This window comes from Aphelocoma coerulescens, chromosome 1 (assembly GCF_041296385.1).
Source record: "Aphelocoma coerulescens isolate FSJ_1873_10779 chromosome 1, UR_Acoe_1.0, whole genome shotgun sequence".
Taxonomy (NCBI): Eukaryota; Metazoa; Chordata; class Aves; order Passeriformes; family Corvidae; genus Aphelocoma; species Aphelocoma coerulescens.
The window spans coordinates 102804765-102824532 of NC_091013.1; the positions used below are offsets into that span (position 1 = coordinate 102804765).

At 37.1% G+C, this 19768-nt stretch overlaps 1 protein-coding gene across 2 annotated transcripts in view; it reads right to left on the reverse strand.

Annotated features, from left to right (window-relative positions):
• Nucleotides 1-407: 407 nt before the first annotated feature.
• CBLB (Cbl proto-oncogene B) overlaps nt 408-19768 on the reverse strand; it is a 132220-nt gene continuing 112859 nt past the window's right edge. The window contains exons 15-19 of one of the 2 annotated variants that reach the window (XM_069022118.1): nt 16486-16565; nt 16255-16386; nt 14828-14968; nt 12287-12406; nt 408-6390 (exon numbers count right to left, since the gene is read on the reverse strand). In XM_069022118.1, the coding sequence (XP_068878219.1) occupies nt 6128-6390; nt 12287-12406; nt 14828-14968; nt 16255-16386; nt 16486-16565 (736 nt within the window). In that variant the 3' untranslated portion in view covers nt 408-6127. The remainder of the gene's footprint in view (nt 6391-12286; nt 12407-14827; nt 14969-16254; nt 16387-16485; nt 16566-19768) is intronic. The other variant, XM_069022128.1, reaches the window with a different exon arrangement.

Genomic DNA, 19768 nt, shown 5'->3' on the forward strand with positions numbered 1-19768 from the left:
GGACCTCAGCAAAAAGTACAGATGTGGTTGCAAGCTGAGATGGGAAACTATAAAGTGTCTGTCATTATGGAGAGGAAGGATGTGCTGGTGACTGATGTCACTGAAGAGATTTGGGGTGGGAGAAGAAGATACAAAACAGTCTTAGAGGGAGCAGATGAGGATGCAAAGTGATGCATCCGTTGTGGGACAAAGGTTGGGCTGAACATGGCCGGAGCTGGGATGTAGGAGAGCAGGATAATTTGAATTTTAGTATGTGAGCTTAGGTAATGAATGTACTACTGACAACAGCCACAGTGAAAAGAAAATAAAAGCTTTTAAATAAAGGCTTCATAATTTTTCAATTTCAAATTTCAAGACTTTTATATGGACCACACTGAATTGGTAACAAAAATGTAAAGAACAGGAAACACTTGAAAGTCACATATTCAAGCAAGTTAATAGCTTCAGCAGACTATCAGCCACTAGCTTCAGGTATTTCTGAATGGCTAACGATGTAAATTTACTTGTTTGTAAAGAATTTGAAATTCAATGACACTCCATCAGCAAATTAAAAAGAGTTTTCCAAGGACACTGACTGCACTGTGGTCTAATGAGAACTAGGGAGCAGGTGTTACTTTCAGTGCCCTAATCACCACATACATGAGCAGAAGCCAAGCTCTCTCTTTTGGAGAAAATGTATGCACCTCCCCAGCTACACAGGGACAAAAGCTTGCCTTGTAAAACATGGATGACTGTAGTAGCTTGACTACAGTGCAGATTCAGCTATCCAGCAGGAGCAGGTATTTTGTAACATGAATACCACAGCCTAGGTTTAGGCTGGCATCACGTGGCATACTCTCTCCTCCACACTTCACCAGACCAGCACGTGCATCTCAACGTACATACACACATCCTTCCAAAGCCAAGATGATGAGCTTGGAAACAGAGGTGTTTCCACTGAAATCCTTACAAAGCTTTCAGGATTTTTGCTAGCATTCAAACACTTTATGAGCAGAATACTATTTCACACTTCCTTCTGCTGCTAAAACCCTGGCATCCCGTTCCTAAACAGTGTGACTTCTAAGTAAGACACGCTGTCCTCAGAGTAGGACACTTCCCTGGAGAAGGACCCAGTAACTGAAAACTGGAAAAATTGTAACAAACACTCCTTCATGTGCACTAGATCCCCAGGCAATTCACTCTAGCTAAATCTGGCACAGCAACAGGAGAGAGGGGCTTGGATTGTTACGATAAAATTATCTTCTGTCTAGTTATCTGCTCCTCTCCCATCCTGCTGGCTACTGTGGCACTCACTGCAATAAAAAAAGCTGTTTTCCAAGCAGTATTGTTGTAGTTGGATGGGCTGATTTCTTCAGAGATCCAGACAGATGCAAGCAGCTTCACAGTGAGAAGATCACTATTCAGTGGGTACTATGCTTTTACTTCTGGCAGGTCTACAAAGCAAGAATCTTGTCACAGTTCACATTATTCTGAGTCTATTAAGTTCCTTACAATGTTCAGGATGCTTATGCAATTAAGTTTCACAAATAGAAGATTTAGTTTGTGATTTAAGATTAAGACTTGGGAATTAGCCTTTATTCTGAGTAAGAATTTCCAGTGCTAGACATGAAATCATCTAAGGCCAAATGGAATGTTCAGATGTCACAGTAACACACAGTGTTTTAAAATCTAAGCTTATAAATTTCCTGATGGAAACTTACTGACCCTGATAAATGGAGGCAGGTATCTGGTACAGAATTAATGACTGGATCTATCAAACAAAAATTCCTGAAACATTCCTAGAGCACCCAGCTGCTAAAATTTGTTTGTAACACAATGAAGTAACACCTAACTTTCATACAAGAAAAGTAAAAATGACAGAAATAGGCACCTATAGTACTAAAGACAAGTATCCCAAACAGGTAACTTCTCTAGTTAGTAATATGACTAGTGATATATACAGTGGACAAGGATTTAACACACTGAAGGAAGTACCACGAAAATCTCAGCATTGAAGGTCTAATCCAACAGCAGGGAACAGTGTTGGGGTTTAAATAGCAACACTTGTACTGTCATGCATAGTAGAGGGGTTAGATTTTCTAAACTTTTTCCAGGATGCTGGGATACAGTAACAGAAAAAAAAACTGTTTCAAACAGCTATTTTTTTTTTTTTTTTACATTAAGAGTACAATGCTTGAGAAGGTAAATGCACAGGATATTAAAAAAATACCAGTGTCAGCTTGTTGTAATTTTCTTCAGGAAAAAATCCCGCAAATTAAGATACAGTCGGACTATGTGTTCGCCGCTTTGGATTCTAAATATTTAATGGTCAGCATCTTTCTGCCATACAACTGTTACATGCACATTCCAAAAATTACTGCCAATTCATTAACTTTTACTACTGAAATTTAGAAATGAGGTAATGTATGGGGATATAAAGGACATGTCTCAATGCAATGATTCACCTTATTTTAGAGCAAGGCCTCATTTTTGTGGCTTACAAAACAATGGTTTCAAAGCCCCTACACAGGATAGGCTGTTTCTAAAGCATCATAGGAAAAGTGGTAATATTCAATAACAGAGAGACAGAGTCTTGAAAAATCACCGACTAACCCAACATTTTCTTAACATTAATTTTATAAAATACCTTACATGAACAGATAAAGAACTTGAGCATACATAATAACCAAAATTTAAAAAGAATGTTGAATAAAATATAAATTAATTGAACACATCACTAAATTTGCCACGTTAGACAAGTTTATAAAAGGCATTTTCAGATAAAATAGTTATTTGAAAGAAAATCCTTCAAAATGGAAATTGCTGAAGTCCTTTTTCAAGAAGTCACTCCTAAAAGCCCTAAATTCCAGGTCATCAGGTAGCACCTGAATTTGCTTTGAATACGGTGTTCATTTGCTTCAAACATTTGTCAATATTTAAGACACAAATTTAAATGCTTTCAGGTCAGAGTTGTCAGTGCAAAGTAAAGCTTCAAGCTGAAAATGAGAGAAATATGATAGAAGAAATGATCCTGGTACAAAACTTCCTAAATTCACATTATAAAAAAGCTGTGCCAGATGCACTCTTGAGATACTGGACATTAACAAATGTTACCAGTGGCCATTTCAGGGTTCCAGACAAGCCATTAACATGGCTAATTATATTAATTTCCTTTATCACCATTTAAATTTTTCCTATACATAGCTTCTGGAAAAGATCTGTGCTGCTGCTGTCCACTTGCTCTGCTCAACTTCTGATTCAGCCAATTTGCTCAAAATGCAGTAACTTAGCCAAAAGGAGAGAAGAGGTGAGGCCAACAGACATCACAAGGATGGTCTAAAGACTGCAATGTTGGAACAAATACAATAGCACGTGTTTCTGAGTTTAACCAACTTTGTTCACTCAAGCACTCTCATTCAAGTCAATCTTCCTTAAAATTATGTAAGTGCATAACACACTGCCAGGCTCAAACGCTTAAGTTTTCAAAGGTTAAAAATACGCTTAGAGAACTATGTCTTTAGAGAACTAGACTGCAGCCAGATTAATTTATATTAAGCCTATTAATTCCTGCAGAGTAAACATAAACACTAGCAAAGCAATTTTGATGTTTGACTTTAAAACTACTAACCAAAACAGGTTTGAAACAGTCTGCACATTCCACTATTTAGAAGTGCTATTAGCACACTCATTTAAGATTAATGGAACTCTTTTCAAGTTACCACTCAGAATATTGCTCATCAAGTTTGGCTTTCTAACACAAAATAAAAACAAAGTGGTGGTCACAACCTAAAAGGAGAAGGAAAACTTTAAAAACCTTAATCTATCAGGCAGCAGCTCCAGCCTCTAATTGAAATATAAGGATGTAATTTATACTAAGCTGCTGCATAAAAAAGAGAAAATTAGTTCTTCATTACAGTTCAAAATTTCAAAACTCATTCTGCAGATTGTTTGTTCATCCTTGTAAAATGGGTTTTTTTTTCAGTGTCATCATTGCTATGCTGGCAGTTATGCTAGAACCTCATTTCAGTAATTCCAGTACAGCCAGAGTGTATAATTTAATAGCATGAATCATTTTGAATTTATAGCTAGCTAAAATGCTACAGGGATGTTGCAAACAAACCAAATGAACAGGAGTGTTCAATACTACACAAAACTTTCTCCCAAAACAGAGGAAAGAGATTAACTTGAACCAAAACCACAGAACATAACTTATACCAAAATTTTTCCTAAGCTGTAGTTGAGGAATGAACAATTAAAGGAAGATGCAAATGTCTTTTCCTGGAATATAAACTCAGAATCGTTTGCTTAAATCAAAATGGAGCAGCAGCTCTTCCTTATACCCCGTATTCTCCTGATCATCTTTTATCACTGAAGCAGATTAATGGTATCTACACTATGCTTTGTGATGCTACAAAATAATTTAAGATTTTTGATGAAACAACAGGACTTTGAGATAACACAGTAATTTCCAATGGGTGTTCTCAGTTATTTCAAATAACTGCCACATGCTGTTTTAAAAAACATCTTTGCAACAAATGCACTGGGCTGATGAGATCTGATCCAGTAAGTGATACAAATTTTAGCACTTGCTCAGAGTGAAAGAGAACACTAACAGCTGAAAGGGAATAATGAATATATACTTCACACCCAGCCTGGCACATTGAAAATTTTCATATACTCGTCACATCTCAAAATGAGAAAAATATTCTAACTACCACAAGGTTTTATTTTTTCAATAGTATTAGAAGAAAAGATTTCCAAGCTTCCTAAAAAAAACAGTAAAGCAGCAATCTTAAATTGTTCTGAAAACATCTGGACTCAACTTTGAAGGTACTCAGAACAAAGATGTTTTCTCTCTCTTTTTTAAAATCAGGAAGATTTTTAAATTGGCTTGCATTAACTTGGGCTCAAAAATAAAATGTCAAAGTTTGGAGTATCACTAACCAAGTAAAGCAAAAAAGTATTTCCAACTAAGCAGCTGGAAAGTGAGTGGATGAATCTGGGTGTTAAACACATCCTTGAGGAATATAAAGCATACAGGGGAGGAAGGAAGTTACTGAAGAACTTTGCAAAAAATATTGCTACAGTAGCAACAGGAATTAACAGTGCATCAAAGATTTAAAGTTTCCAAGTTAATACAAACTGATCCGAGCCACAATGAACCACAGGATAATCACTCAAACAAAACATTAACCGCATTCTACTTTACTGAAGCTAGAACTGGAATTTACCTGAATACCTTTAATATCATTGAAAAAGATTCCTTTTAGTCTTGCCATGAAGAACTGGTGCCATTAGCATGTAATCAAAACACAGTATTATTATGTGCATTTGGCTTTTTTTTGACAACTGCAATCAAATAAATTGGAAAGAGATTTTACATGTGAGAACTCAGTATCACTGTTGCATGAAGTGTTTTATTTGTTGGTTGGATTTTTTTGTGGAAACTGTATATAAAAGACCTTGAGGACTACAGGTCATGGAATTCTTGTCAAACAGAAAGCTGCCCAACATTACTGTCAAAATACCTTTAAAAAGGCAGTTCACAGAATAATGTATTTTACATTCAGATATCTCCTCTCTCAAAAGCAAAGGAATCTCAGAAGAAAAAAAAAATCAGTAGTGAAGGCCACATACTTTTTGCATTTGATGAGCTGAAATGCAAAAAACAATTAAAGCATCTTGTAAAAGAAAAAAAAAAGACCAAAAAACACAGAACTTCTGGAAAGTGATGATTTAGTTGATGGAGTGGTCAGCATGGAAACTGTCGGGAATGCTACAGCAGAACTGACCACAAGTACAAGGGAATATGAACAGGACGTAGTACAGGCACAAACTAGAAAACTGTAACTTGCCAACTTGTAAACAAGAAAAAGCACTTCACAGATTAAAAGTTCTAGGGAAGTAAACTTTTTTAAATTACTTTGTAAGTTCAACCCTGATTTAAAAAAGTATGGCTAGCAAAAATACATAAGCCTCAGCATATTTATAAGTCTTGATCAGAGCAGCCAGGAGCCTTTGATAAACGGCTGGAAACAAACACCCTTCTACTAAGGATGGAAGAAAAATATTCTGTTCTGTTCTTCCTCTCATTCAATCCACATGTGTATCTGTAGAATTCATACACTCCAAGAAAATCTTGATGCTGCTATAGATTGAGACGTGGGGAGACTGGTGGAGGAAAACAGACAAACTCTCTTAAAATGCTGCGGGCCACGTCAACGTTATTCTGGGCAATTTCCAGTGCCCTCTTGACTTCTTCAAAGGAATAGCCCTCTCCCATAAGTTTTGCAATTTTTGCATCCACATTTTCCATGGAACTGTCAGAGCTGTATGCTTTCCTGTGATGTATTTCTGGTGCAGTTCTCCGAGGAAGTGGTTTAGGGGGTCTGGCTGGTGCTTGTGAACCATCTGTTTCAAATAAAAGAGATAAAAATCATTACAAATTGGCCTAAGACACTGTTACACGTTGGTCAAACCTCATGAAACTGTTTAAAAAGTAAAATTTTAGTTAACCAATATATCTCATTTTAAAATTCTGACAGAAGCTGAAGTCCTCAAGAACATCCAAAATGGAAATAATGTAGCAATATACTATTTTAATAACATGATAGGAACATGCAATTTACAATCTGGATTATCTAAAGTTGGAAGAAAAATAAAGTATGCTGCAACAGCAGACAGTGGAAATAGCCAGTCAAACTTTTAAAGGTTCTCCACTCTCAACCCACAGTTTGAGAACTTCTTAGTTTTAAAAAAAAAAGCCCAAAGCAACAAAACAAACTAACAAAAAACCCAAACAAGTTCCCCCCCTACAAAAACAAATAAATAAGCAAAACCCAAACACAAATGTGATCACAACTTTATTGAGGACCATAAGTTGTGTAGAAGAGGAATCCAGACAAATACACCTGAGGGAGAAAAATCCTTAATTTATGGGTCCATCTTGCAGATCCTGTTCAGTCAATTGCTATTCGTTTCATGCACAGCAGCTACATGTAAGCACATAAATAAGTGGTTTCTCAAAAAGACATCTAGTCCAACTATTCCCATGATGAAAACAGAACACACTCCTTCCTCTCCAGTCCCCCTTTAGAAACATCTCCTGGCTCCTTATCATACTCTGTGGAAAGGTCACCTTCACAGTTAATGCTGGTGGCTAAGAATAGGGATGGGCTGGTGAAGAAAAGCTAATATTCAAACTTGCTAATCTTCTCTGAGTCAAGAGTTTCGTGCTCAAGTAAACTTGGTGCTTTACTGAAACCTCTTTATCCTCACTGATTCCACAATAAGAAGCTTAAATACAAGCAGGCATAGCGCAGAAAACACTTTTAAGAGCAAAGTATTAAAAAAATTAAAAAGTCTTTAATCCCTCAAAAAGGGTTCTAACAAGTCCTATCAATAGTGACTTTGATAGATAAATTAGAGGAATTTCTGGCTGTGATACTTCCTGTTTACTTACACTGAGAACAGTGGCATTTTCCAGTGTTAAGTACTTCAGAGGCAGTTCTTAGGCATGGAAGACATGTTGTATTTCCAGTATTCTTGTTGTAACCTTATCATAACCACTGGATAGAGAACTATAATTCAAACCAAGTGCATGAAACACTTCAGATAAATGAAAGCAGTTCACACTAGAGCATGTCTAATGCAGGTGTATTTTTCTTTCAAGTTAAGTTTTTCCATCAATTTGGATGAGTGTTACTATAAAATTTAATTCCACTTCTTAATTCAGAGAGTTAATAGTACCTTTAGCAAGATGGTGATATTCATATAATAAAGGGATGAAAGACATTTGATTAAAGATTTACAGTAAGGGGCTAAGATCTACAGGTAGTAAGAGCCACTTCATATTTGTTTTGATTTTTTTCCTCTCTGAAAATAAAGAGAATTATGTAAATGATAAACATTCTAATAAACACACCTGAAGCAGATCCAAACCTCCTATGAAGGTATGGAAGATCCATTAAACACTTCTCTGAGAAATTAACTATAGCTCCGGAAATGCAGTTATCACTAAAAACTGAATCAGAAACAAGCTCGAATTTCTCACTTCACTTATTTTAGAAAACTCAAGACTGTAAAAGAATAATATGCTTTATCTTTAGAATAATAGCACATCATGTTAAAACCAATGATTTTGCTTTCACAAACATTCAATCTGTTTTAATATGTACATTCCATTACGGACTTCACTTCTATACAGTATGAAACAAAATTAATTTACAAACTTTACATTTTCCCCTGGGCTTGAAGTACAGAAGAAACTCCTTATGCATAAATCAGATCCCGTGCTTGTGTTACATGAGGATATTTTTATTTGACTCAGTCTAATACAGGCTTAAAACTGAAGCTATTTCTTGTTTAAAACCTTCACTTCGCTGAAGCTTTCAAACAAATTTTATTAAGCAATCACATCATTTAGAAAGGTCATTTTTAATTCTGTCAGCAGATTTGAAGCACAGGCATTTTCTTCTCACTACAGTGACATCTCTCTATAGCACAGATACTTTGAGATCTTCAGCACTCTCTCTCAATTTCCGTTATTATTTTTTTAAACGCTGACATCTCTTTCAGTATCTTCACATCCATATAAAATTTCAGCTGAAGCTGGGTATCATACTGGATCCTGAGCTTAAAGATACTAAGCCTAAGCTGCATGTCCATCTGGACACTGAGATAGAGGTATTAAGCAGGACTTTTCTTCCCAACCTCCCATCATCTCTGATGTTTCAGCCACCACAGATGTCTAACTAAAAATTCAAATAGATTTTCTAACCGTGCAATTCAATTAACAGTTTCCACCACGAGCAGCTTCCTCCACTGCTTACATTTCTGTAATTCAGCACTAGATTGAACCCTTAGGTAAGGGGTTAGTATAAAGGCAGACACAGGCTCATTTAATAAGTGTCTAAAAAGCATGGAAGCAGTGGTGAGAGCTCTATGGCACACTGGGAGGAGGCCATTTGTAAGGATGCCAACTGTCTGTTCCTCTCTGCTGTGAAATGCCCTTCTTTTCTTCCCTCGCTGCTTCTCCTGGATGTGCCTCGGTCTTTCACTGAGAGACTGAGGAGCATCAGAGAAGCAGGTGACAAAGGCTTGCTGTGCAAGGCCCTCTGTGGAACAGTGGCAAGCAGCTACACCTAACCTAATTGGGGTACAGGAACAAAGCACACCCAGGGGACACGTGCTCTAAGGAACTCAGAGAGCAGGGAGAAGGCGAGGGAAGGACTCACTGCACACACTGCTCCATCAAGCTGTTAGGCACCACCTTCATATTTTGCAATACTGTGGATTACATTATTTCCCCTAGTGTTAACTAAATACACCCTGGAATAATATTCTTGTATAAAGGAATCCAAATTTGCAAGCGTTTTCATAAGGCCAACTGAGTGAATGAATAGGCAGCAGGCAAGTAATACTTAACCAACCATTTGAATCTGTATCTTACAGAATAGCCAAGTTCAGCGAAACACAGCAGACATCTATTAGAGGCTTAATTTTCTTCTTCCTTTCCCTCTTATCATTGGCTGTGCTTAGGTAAAATATTCTAACTACTAGCAATATCACAGAATCATAGAATGGTTTGGGTTGGAAGGGACCTTACAGATCATCTAATTCCAACTCCCCTGCCATGGGCAGGGACACCTTCCATTAGACCAGACTGCTCAGAGCTCCATCCAGCCTGGGCTTACACATTTCCAGGGATGAGGCATCCACAACTTCCCTGGACAACCTGTTCCAGAGCCTCACCACCCTCACAGTAAAGAACTTCTTCCAGATACCTCATCTAATCTCTTTCAGTTTGAAGCCATTCCCCCTTGTCCTGTCACTACCTGCTCTTGTAAAAAGTCCCTCTTCTGCTTTGTTTTAGGCTCCCTTCACGTACTGGAAGGCCACAATTAGGTCACCGCAAAGCCTTCCCTTCTCCAGGCTGAACAATCCCAACTTGTCTCAGCCCCTTGGAGAGGTGCTCCATCCCTCTAATCACCTGGCTGGTCTTCCCTGGACTCACTCCAGCAGGTCTATGTCTTATGCTGGAGGTGTTCTCCAGGTGGGGTCTCATGACAGCAGAACAGAGGGGCAGAATTCCCTCTCTTGCCCTGCTGGTCACACTGCTTTGGATGCAGCCCAGGACAAGTTTGGCTTTCTGGGCTCTGAGCACACGTTGGCAGCTCATGTCCAGCCTCTCATCCACAGCACCCCCAAGTCCTATCTCCTCTTCTTGCTCTTTCTGTAACAATTATAAACAGTTGTATGTAAGAAGCTTGAGAAACCATGCCTTTGGGGGAGTGGGTTGTATGGCTGAGTACTGTTTCTGAAGTGTTCAATACTGGATACCTGAATTAGAATAAATTTCTCGGTACACGTTAAGGATTCAGTTGAACACCATGACAGCAATCTTAAAAACAGTGAAAGTGAAGCAGAGAAGTTAAAGCACTGCCCATGCTACCCTAGGGACCCAGTGGCTAAATTATAATTAGATTTTAGAGTGAACTTCATTTCTTTTTCAGCTAGTTCAAAGAATCACCTTACAAAAGCACTGAAATGAAGAAGTTCTTAAGTGAGCTGATTAGTTCAGAATAAATGCAAAATTAAAGTTCTGAATACAGTTACACTCTCTACATTGTCTTTTTACATCACAGATGAAGGTGAACCAGTTCATCCTGAAGCTCATCAGCTCTGTCCTTTGGAATTACTGCCACTGTAAAAACAATTTTCCAATTAAGAGAATGACATGATCTATCACATAGTTTTCATCTAATTGAAATTAAATGGAATATCTTGCTGCATATCATGCTGATTTAAAATGATATTTATAGCAAAAGCTGACACGTGAGTGTTTTAGAAGATGGCTGTGGGAAACAGATAGGAAAGTATTAAGTGACACCAGAAAGCTCCAAGTTCTTAACTAGCAAGTATTCTGCAGTTGATTTAGGAAAATTAAAAATTGTTCTACCCAAGAAGTGCAAGAATTGCAGGAAAACTCCATAGCTTTAGAAGTAGTTACATCACTGTCATAATTGGCATTTTAAGAGACCTCAAAACACCCTGAATAAAATGAGTCAGTATTTTAAGACAAACAGATCCCTCACAATGCCGCATATAAAGCATGTGTTATAAACTCCTTTCTTCCAACAACTGGAAACAAAAAGAGAAACAGCTATATTTGTAAAGATACTCTCCCAAAAGAGACAGTATTTACCAAAGGCATCACACTGATTCTCAATTATGCTAGTCATTAAAAAATAAGTAAGCCTGAAGAGAGCTACCAAATTTCCCATCTTTTAAGCTGGAAAAATATATTATTTTTTTCCCTATACCCCAACAGCATGAAACTCTGTATTCCTGAGAAGGAGAATGTAATTACTACTAAAAATATATCTCTTTTTTTCCACTTGGTAATGTAGCAATTGAACAACGGTGATTATTACACCTGAAAGACTAGAGAAAAGTCCCTTCTTTATCCATTAAGAAGTCTTTACACACAAATTCATCTTATCTGGAGAATGATTAATGGTACAAAACATCACTTGGCTTTTTCTCTGTGTGGTTTCTTCATACAGCAAAATAATGTATCTGGGACAATCCCTCCCCTCCCCCATGTACTATGCACATCTAAAGAAAAGAATCTTTTTCTAAAAACTGGTGAAAGTACTTTGAAATACAGGTAATATTGTTATTATTTTTATTCTCTTGAGTAGATTTCCTTTAAGTTTACTATTTTTGTTGCCTGAAACCATAACCAAAATTTCTTTGGCAGAGGAATTGTTTCTACTGTACCTGTTCCAGAAGACCGAATTTTAAGTGGTCTTGATTCTTGCTGTTTTATTAAGAAACAAAGTTTCTTAGAAATTCAGACAGACATATCAGCAAAAAAGACTGAAAATAGTAATACTTTAGAGAGTGAAGCTACTATTTTTTTTGTTTAGCAGAAATAAAACAAAGATGGAAATCAGATGCTTGTGCTCCTTGCAGTCCTTCTGATCTCTTGTGAGCTTGAAAGATGGCAGGAAAACCTCTGCCTTTCTCAAAAAGTATGGAACACTAGAACTCACAAAAGCATTCAGTTTGGCAGCTAGTAAAATTGATGCCATAGTATCTACACCTACAGACAAGTAGCCACTCCTACCCTGATTGCAGATCTTTAGTCTCTGTTATCCTTTGATGATTTGATACTTTTGTAAAGCAGTATTACCATTGTCATTTGCTGCACAGGATGACAAAAAACTCATTGGACTTTATGGATGAAAGTTATTTTCTTCATAAACTTGTAATTTTCTACAAGAACAGTTTTCTGCCTTACCTGAAGATGGAGGAAGTTGATCGTAATCTTGAGATGTCCTATTTGTTTTGACATTTTCTGCAGGTGCTCTCCGAGCAGGTGGCAAAGGAACATGACCAGTTATTGGGTCAAAATGGGGATCTGTGAAAACAGAACAAAAAAAGGTGTCTCAGAATAATCAGAATTATTATTGGAGGGAGGGCTGAAGCATAGAAGGTAGGATTAAAACAGCCTCCCATCACGCAGAGGAACCATGAATCCAGAGGTGTCCCCCCACAGCACATGCACCTACACCTCCAAATTCAGCATTCATAGCAGACATATAAGTATGATTTGAAGTGACAAACACAAGACCACAGCTTAAAGGTGGTCTGTCCTACACTGACCGTGGTCTCTTCTGCTCACATCCATGAGGTACTTTTCAGCTACCCAACCCTGCCACTGCTGGGATTGTGCCTGGCAAAGCACAGAAGAGGTTGCAGTGACTGAAGTAGCACAATTAGAAACATCCCAGCTGTTCAGTTTGCTTAGAGCTTCATTACACTTCTATGCTTTGCAGTTCACAAAGACTGCAGGGCTGATTTCATACTCATACAGTCCCAGCTATGGGTAAATATTACAGGGACTAAATCTAAAAAATGAGAGAAATAAATAGTCCAGGTATATTGTGTCCTCCTTTTCTCTTTTCCTTGTCTACCAAAGATGCTGCTGAGCAAGTGCAACACCATTCTGGATCTGGCTTCTGCTCTGGACTCAGTGCTTGTAGAGAGTTTGTTTTGTATGTGAATGCAACTTTTTGCTGGTGTTGATGATGAGATTATTATTCTAATCTGACAGGCTCTGATGGATTGCTGAGAAATCACCCTCAAGACTTGTATGGAAACCAATCATCAAAAACTCATCATAAATCTTCTACAGCAGATTGTGTGACAAGATGCAAAGTGAGTAATATGGCTTTAGAAATACCACATGAATAAAAAAAGACCAATTCACACAACCATGCATGCCTAAGTAGATGCATACACTTCTAAGATTAATGAGAACTGCTGCTGTATGATTGTATTCCCTATGCAAATATGAAGAACAATACATGGCTGCAGATACATATTCCAGATATTTATTTTAAAGCTATTAAATGTTTTTTAACACTATCAGTGACATTCTTAGATTATCTGGAAGTTACACTTAAAAATTTAAAACTCTGCATGTTTCTGGGAATTGGGCACAGACAGATGGAGCTTGTGTACATCTGTGTGTGAGGGCTCCTATTTTTCCTCTCCATTCCCATCAGACCTGAAGAGTGCAGTGCGTGTTTCTGCATCAGATGGTAAAATTGAGGCACCCATCCAGACTAGACTGCTGAAGATTACATTTTTTTATTTTGAAGTGCAGAAGATAAACTACACTGTATTTATGAACATCAACCTTTAAATTCTGTAATGTGCTAAGTCCTTTCACCTGGATGTGTTCAGAAATTTAGATGAGAAAGTTGGATTTCCATTATAAAATACACACAGATTTGCAAATTACTCAATGTCAGGCCTTGACTGATAGCAAAACATAATAAAAACATTCCATAAAAGGTCACTGTCCCTTTCACCCCGCAGTGAGTTCCACTGTTGGAGGTCAGCCAAACACCAGACAACCTGTGAGGCCATCATGCAGCTGCACATGACTGCTTGTCATCCACATTCTGGCCTTCCTGTGAAACTATCACCACAACACTTCATTTTATCCCCCTCCATAGAGCTTCTAAGAGAAACAGAGAGGGGAAAGACAACATCTAACCCCACCACGAGGCACATCATCCCTGAAAATATTCACAGCAAAGGTAAACTTAAGCCACCAACATTCTCTGAAAGCTTCCACAGAGAAAAAAAAAAAATCACTTCACAGACATGGCCTATAACCCACAAAAATCCTGTTGTAATCTGTAGCATAATCAGCAAATGTATTCAACTTCATTAACCTGAAAATCAAACTCTTTTCAACTCAAATACAAAAATAGTGAATTGTGAACACAGTTTTTATACCATTTACAAGCAAAATACCAGACTGAATGTATCACAGTGATTTACAGGGAGAGACAGGTGAAAATCTGACTTAGCAAAAAGGTTATCTGCCTTAGTAAACAGGTTATGAACCCCAGGACCTAGCAACTGTGTTCATAATACAGTTTTGTAGCAAAATTCTTTTCCCTTACTTTCCAGCTTCTTCTGCAGTTTCAACTTGAAAATAACCCCTATGAATTACGTTTTACTGTTGAAAACAATGGAGTTGACAAAAAGATATACACTAATATTACAGATTACAACAGAAAACTAAAATGTACAAAATTTCTAGCTTGGTATGGAAATACTGACCTTATTTTATTACTTTGTGATAATGAAAAATGAAGTCTTTATCATCTGAGTAGCTTCACCTTCACCTTTAAAAAATCTGATTTTTTAGTATTTTGTATAACAAGTTCTTGATACCTGATGACAACTTTATCACTGAACAGATAAACTTCTGAAGTAAAGGAAAATGAAATAAAATACATTGTTTCCTCTGTATTCCTACCAGAATGAAGGAATAGTTCATGCCCTGAAGAGGGTCGGCTCCCTGATCCAGCAGGTTTTGTGTGCTCAATCATGCTGTGCCGGGCAGGAGGTGGTGGTGGTGGTGGGAGTGAGGGGGGTGAGCTATCAAATGCATCTTCACCTGCAGTTTAGAAATGAATTATTAGATGAGCAAAACTTCATTAAGAACTGCAGAATAAAGAATAAAGCTTATTAACTTTATTTTTCTCTGGCTGCTGAGGCCTTTACTCCTACAGTTCATCTAAGCAATTCAGTGACTCCAGTAATGAAACTGTAAACCTGACTGTTAATACCCACAGTCCACTTCTAATACATGCTCTGAATGACCTTTTGCAGTACTCAGTTTCTTTTCTGGGATGGAAGGAGAGATTGCTTTTAGTGACTCAATTGCCAAGAGTGTACGACAATGAAAGCTTCACTGAGTATCATGGTAGAGTAACAGCTGTATTTCAGTGGCTAAGCAAGTATATTTATATAAAAACACCAGTGCTGACTGCACTGAATCTACTACATTTATACTGTGTATTATCTCTATCTGCTGTTCCGAAGCTCTGACTCCAGACATAAACTGAATTTTCTAGAGCTTGGCAAAAGAATGCACCTCTTATACAAAGATGGTGCAAGCAGGACTAGAGTTACCAAGCACCGTGACTTTTTAGGTGTTCTTTTGCCTTCATTTCTCCTGCATCTCAGGAATACTTCAGGGACCAGAGAGAGCATAGTGTTCAAATGTTCAAAAGGTTTTATGGAACTAGAAAATTGGATGCTGACACATACACACAGACACAACCATGCAGCTGAGTTTGTCAATGAAGGTGTGGGTGGTCCCCAAGCACAGCATCAATATAATATGCAGAAATCACTGATTTTTGTGTAGGAGAACAGAACAGAAATCAAGAGTTGGAAGAAAGAGCTTTTGGTGACTGAAGACAGCAGTGAATTTTAAACTGTACCTTGGTGGTGGAAAAAAAGCCAGATATTAACTTATTGATTTAATTTAGTGGTTTGGGTTTTTACTCAAATACCATCTTTTGGGCATTCTTCTTTTTATTTGACAAAATAAATTGAATTATTTAAGCTACAGGAGGAAAAATGCTCCACTACTGCATTAAACTGCAATGCTCAAACTTCTTAGTAAGGGACAATTAAAATTTATTTTAGGGAAAATGATTTCTACTTTTCTGTATAGCTGGAATACAGATTTAGTATACCCTTTTGTCTGTCTCAAGTGAGGCCTTACAAACAGACTCCAAATGACACAAACATTGACTTACAGCTGCAATATTTAGCTCATAGCCTGTTTGGTACTCCTAACATACTCAACACTGGCTGTTTTTCAGTAAACACGGCATTTAGTTCATCTGGGCAGTGTTAACCATTACATGTAATCAGCAAAAAGTCTGCAACCTAAAGGGGGCACCAGAAGATCATAATCGGAGGGTGTCCTGCTGAGCAAAGAGCTGTGTTTGGGGTTGTCTCTGGTAGGAGGCCGTGCAGGTGGCAAAGGTACCGGAGCAGTAGGTGCATCATAGACATCTCCTGAATGACACAACCACAAGAAGTGAATGTTTTCCTGCTGCACCCCTAGGGCAGCACAGAGTAAATCTTCTTGACAAACAGCGAAAAATAAAAACATACCTGACTCTGGATGTTTAGATTTCTTTATCTCAGAAGTAGCACTGTGTGTTCCATTTGCACACTGACCATTCTCACACACCCTGAAGACAGACATGAAGCAGGAAGCAATCAACCATTTAGCCAAGCATTAATTCCCTGAATGAGCAGTACCTGGCAGATCACTACATGGAAACGAATGAAGGACAATAAGCAGCACCAATTTTAAAACCTACATTTTTTGATATTGAGAGCAGATACTGGTTAACCCTCACTAAAACTGCTTTGAAGGATTATACTGCTTTCTTGGTCATGTACTGATATGGCTTAAAAAAACAAAGGCTGCAATGCAAATTAGAGGAAGAACTAACATTAAACACAGTCCTTGCTTCAGAACTCAGGTCATTAGTTTATTCACATGTCACTGACTCAGTCCTAGTTCACCTTCCCAGATGCTGAATTTTCCCCAGCAGAAATAGGAAAAAAGGCTTTGGTAATTATCCACACCAAAGCACACAGAAAAACCATTAAAAAAAACCATAAGAACAACAAAAAAATCCAAACAGAACACCACAACGCTCCACTAATAATAGCAAATTTCAACTCAACTTTGCAAACATTAAAAAAACCCCAGTGAAAACCCCAAAACTGAACTAGCCAAAGCAGTTTTGTAGGAAGATATTAATCTCTGTATCAAAAAGCTGACTCTTTACTGATACTTCTACCAGAGTTTACTATTTTTTTTTTTAATGGAAGTATATTCTGCCCTCATAACTAAACAACAGCATCAAATTAATATGAAAATCATCCTACCAAACAGTAAAGAGTGCCTACAATCTTGTCAAAAATATTGGAGATTATTGTTGTAGGAAGACTTTGTTCAAATATGGCAGGGAAAAATAGAGAACAAGCCTTTTCATAATATTAAATATTGTTTAAAAATACAAAAGAACCAGGAAATACAAAAGAACCAGCTCCTGTCACAGCTGTGGGCCCTGCATATTCAGAAAGAATCAGGAGAGTTTCCTTGGAAAAAGGCCACCATGCTAAGCAATTCCAGCTTAACGATAAAAGCCCCATCCCACCATGCACCATTATTACTAAACATTGGGAAATCTCCTAGAGTTATATAAAGCTAAAATTTCAGATTTGGGGTTTTTACCAACAGTGTTAATAAACCTAGCAGCTTTGGCCACAAGGAAAGGAGGAATGAATAAGGGTCTGGAGCAATTTAAAATACATAAACAGGAAAGAGGAAATCCATTTGTGGTCCTAAGAGTTACAACTAGGAGCAATGAAATAAGTATAACAATAATTCCAAGATGAGACAAAAAAAACCCAAAAAGCCCCTAATGGTAAGAGATATTCTGCTATAAATTAATTCCCCCAGAGAAGTGGTAAAGGAAGTGTTGTTTCTTTCTTTGACATTATATCAGTTCAATCTTTCAAATGCAGTGGATGCAACACTTCCTGTGACTCCTCACCACATACACTAAGTAACTAAGAGTATTTTCTACTCTAATCTTAATCTATTCTGCATTTTCAAGAATGTAACTAGCCACAGGGAGCAAGGTAACTTAGCATGGCACCACTTCAGAAGTATTCAGCTCATGATGAGCCCAGCTAAGAGATCAGTTTACAAACAATGCTGAAATACCTGTTTACATTAACAGTAAACACTAGAAAAAAGGGCATCAAATGAGTACTAACAAGCAAGTCTTCTGTCCTTTCCCCTTGTGGAAAAAGCTTTACTAGGAAAAGACAGCAAATGTAATAATGTAACATTCTTCTAATAATAGCCTAATTAGTAACACCAAAATTCTTTCATTTCATTTCTTCTTCCTGAACTTCCTGAACTGAAGAGATGTTCAGCAGTAACAAACCCGACAATTAAATCATCAGCCAGAAAGTAAGACTGTGAATAGTTTTTTGTATTTTTTCTTGAAATATTTTTAGCATTGTCATATCTACAGGTAAAAGAAAGAAAAGGCAAGACAAATTTGGGAGTAGGATGGACCAATTACAGAATTCCTAAACTACAAAACATCCTGACAAAACTTTGTAAGCTCTTTAGAGTACTGAAAACTCCAAGTACTATCCAAGAAGGGAGGGAGTAACACTTTAGGAAAGAGTAAGAGAAAGTGACACTAGGGAAAGAACTGAAATGTGCTAAAAATTTATAACATTTACAAAAAGAAATTTTAAAAGTTAATAACAGTTTTGCTGAACAATAATGAGAATTTAAGTTTCACTGAAACAAAGCATACCTCCCACAATTTTTAATGAAGTGCATTAAAAGAATACAACATCAACCAGGAACCAGATCCTTTCTTGAAAACTTTATCTCAGCTTTCACATCTAAGCAGTGACAGTAGCTAAAAGAAGATATTTTAAGTATGTGGAACACCAGATTTTTTTTTTTTTTAATGCCTAGGAGAATGGTTTGAGTTAAAATTTTTATCAGATTGTATAATAAAAGGAGTTGGTGGTTTTAATCATGGAACAACTTGAATAGCAAACTGAGGCATTTTATCTGTAGCAAGTCCTGAATTCATGTAAAAAAACCCCACCATATGCACAGTAAAAATTGGAGAAAACTTGGAAATCATCTTTCTATCTATAGCCTCTATTAATAATTCTAAGGGTCTGGTAAAGTACTGTACCAGCCAACTGAAGGCAGTCTATTTTTTTCCGTATCATAAAAACTGTAAGATTCTATTTTTCCAGCTGCTTATTTTCTCAAGAACCTTTCAGTTTGCATCTATTTGCATCATTCCCATACAGAAGCACAACATGATCACATAAAAAAACGGCATAGGTAAAAAGGATTAGGACTATGGAACTTTTTTCTTCTGACTTCCCATTTTTTGCTTAGCCAACAGTTTTATTTTTATTTATCATTGACTTTTTTTTTAAAGTCTCATACTGTAGATAAGAATTTAGGTACTTAAGTTCATAAAGCTTAGACAACTACACAATACTCATGTCTATTCAGTGAAGTCTGGATCAGGATTTCTAAGACAGAATTTTTAACCTGCATGCAAAGAATGATCATATTATGACCATTTTTTGCCTGTTTTAAAATCTAACTTAAAAGGTCTGAAAATTATTATTGGCTAATTTTGGGGTGAGAGACATGTTGAGCTTTATTGATGGTGGGTCCCCAACATCACATTCTGACAGAGAGGAAAAAAAATGGCAATATGTCACTGAATTTTTTTTATCACAGGAGGGTCTAAATTTTTTAGATCATACTTGATTTTAACCTAATACTTGTGACTTACAAGACCAGTTAAACATTTGCCCT